This window comes from Fulmarus glacialis, unplaced genomic scaffold (genome assembly GCF_000690835.1).
Source record: "Fulmarus glacialis isolate BGI_N327 unplaced genomic scaffold, ASM69083v1 scaffold36283, whole genome shotgun sequence".
In the NCBI taxonomy this organism is placed as follows: Eukaryota; Metazoa; Chordata; class Aves; order Procellariiformes; family Procellariidae; genus Fulmarus; species Fulmarus glacialis.
The window spans coordinates 6,400-6,702 of record NW_009204223.1 but is presented as its reverse complement, the minus strand read 5'-3'; the positions used below and the strand labels follow the sequence as shown (position 1 = coordinate 6,702).

Below are 303 nucleotides of genomic sequence, written 5' to 3'. Positions count from 1 at the left end.
GCCCCTCTGCCTCCAGGTCTCTCTCCTCCTGCTGCTGCTGCTGCTGCTGCTGCGGTTGCTGCTGCTGCTGGGACTTCCTCTGATCACACTGGGCTGGTGTCTCCGCACCCCGAGCCCCCCGGCTCGGCTGCTGCTAGCCACGCGCCCCCAGCCGAGGGGCTGCGCCCTGCGCCCCAGGTCGTCCACCTTGCCCTGCGCCAGGCAGGGGACGAGTTCTCCCGCCGCTACCAGAGGGACTTTGCCCAAATGTCCGGCCAGCTGCACCTGACGCCCTTCACGGCCAGGGGCCGCTTCGTGGCGGGG

At 71.0% G+C, this 303-nt stretch overlaps 1 protein-coding gene across 1 annotated transcript in view; it reads left to right on the top strand.

The window, feature by feature from the left end:
• BCL2 (B-cell CLL/lymphoma 2) overlaps positions 1 to 303 on the top strand; it is a gene marked incomplete at its 3' end in the record, with an annotated part of 5,517 nt that overhangs the window by 129 nt on the left and 5,085 nt on the right. Inside the window, exon 1 of the mRNA XM_009574923.1 lies at positions 1 to 297. This exon is cut by the window's left edge and continues 129 nt beyond it. Coding sequence (XP_009573218.1) covers positions 1 to 297 — 297 coding nt within the window. The remainder of the gene's footprint in view (positions 298 to 303) is intronic.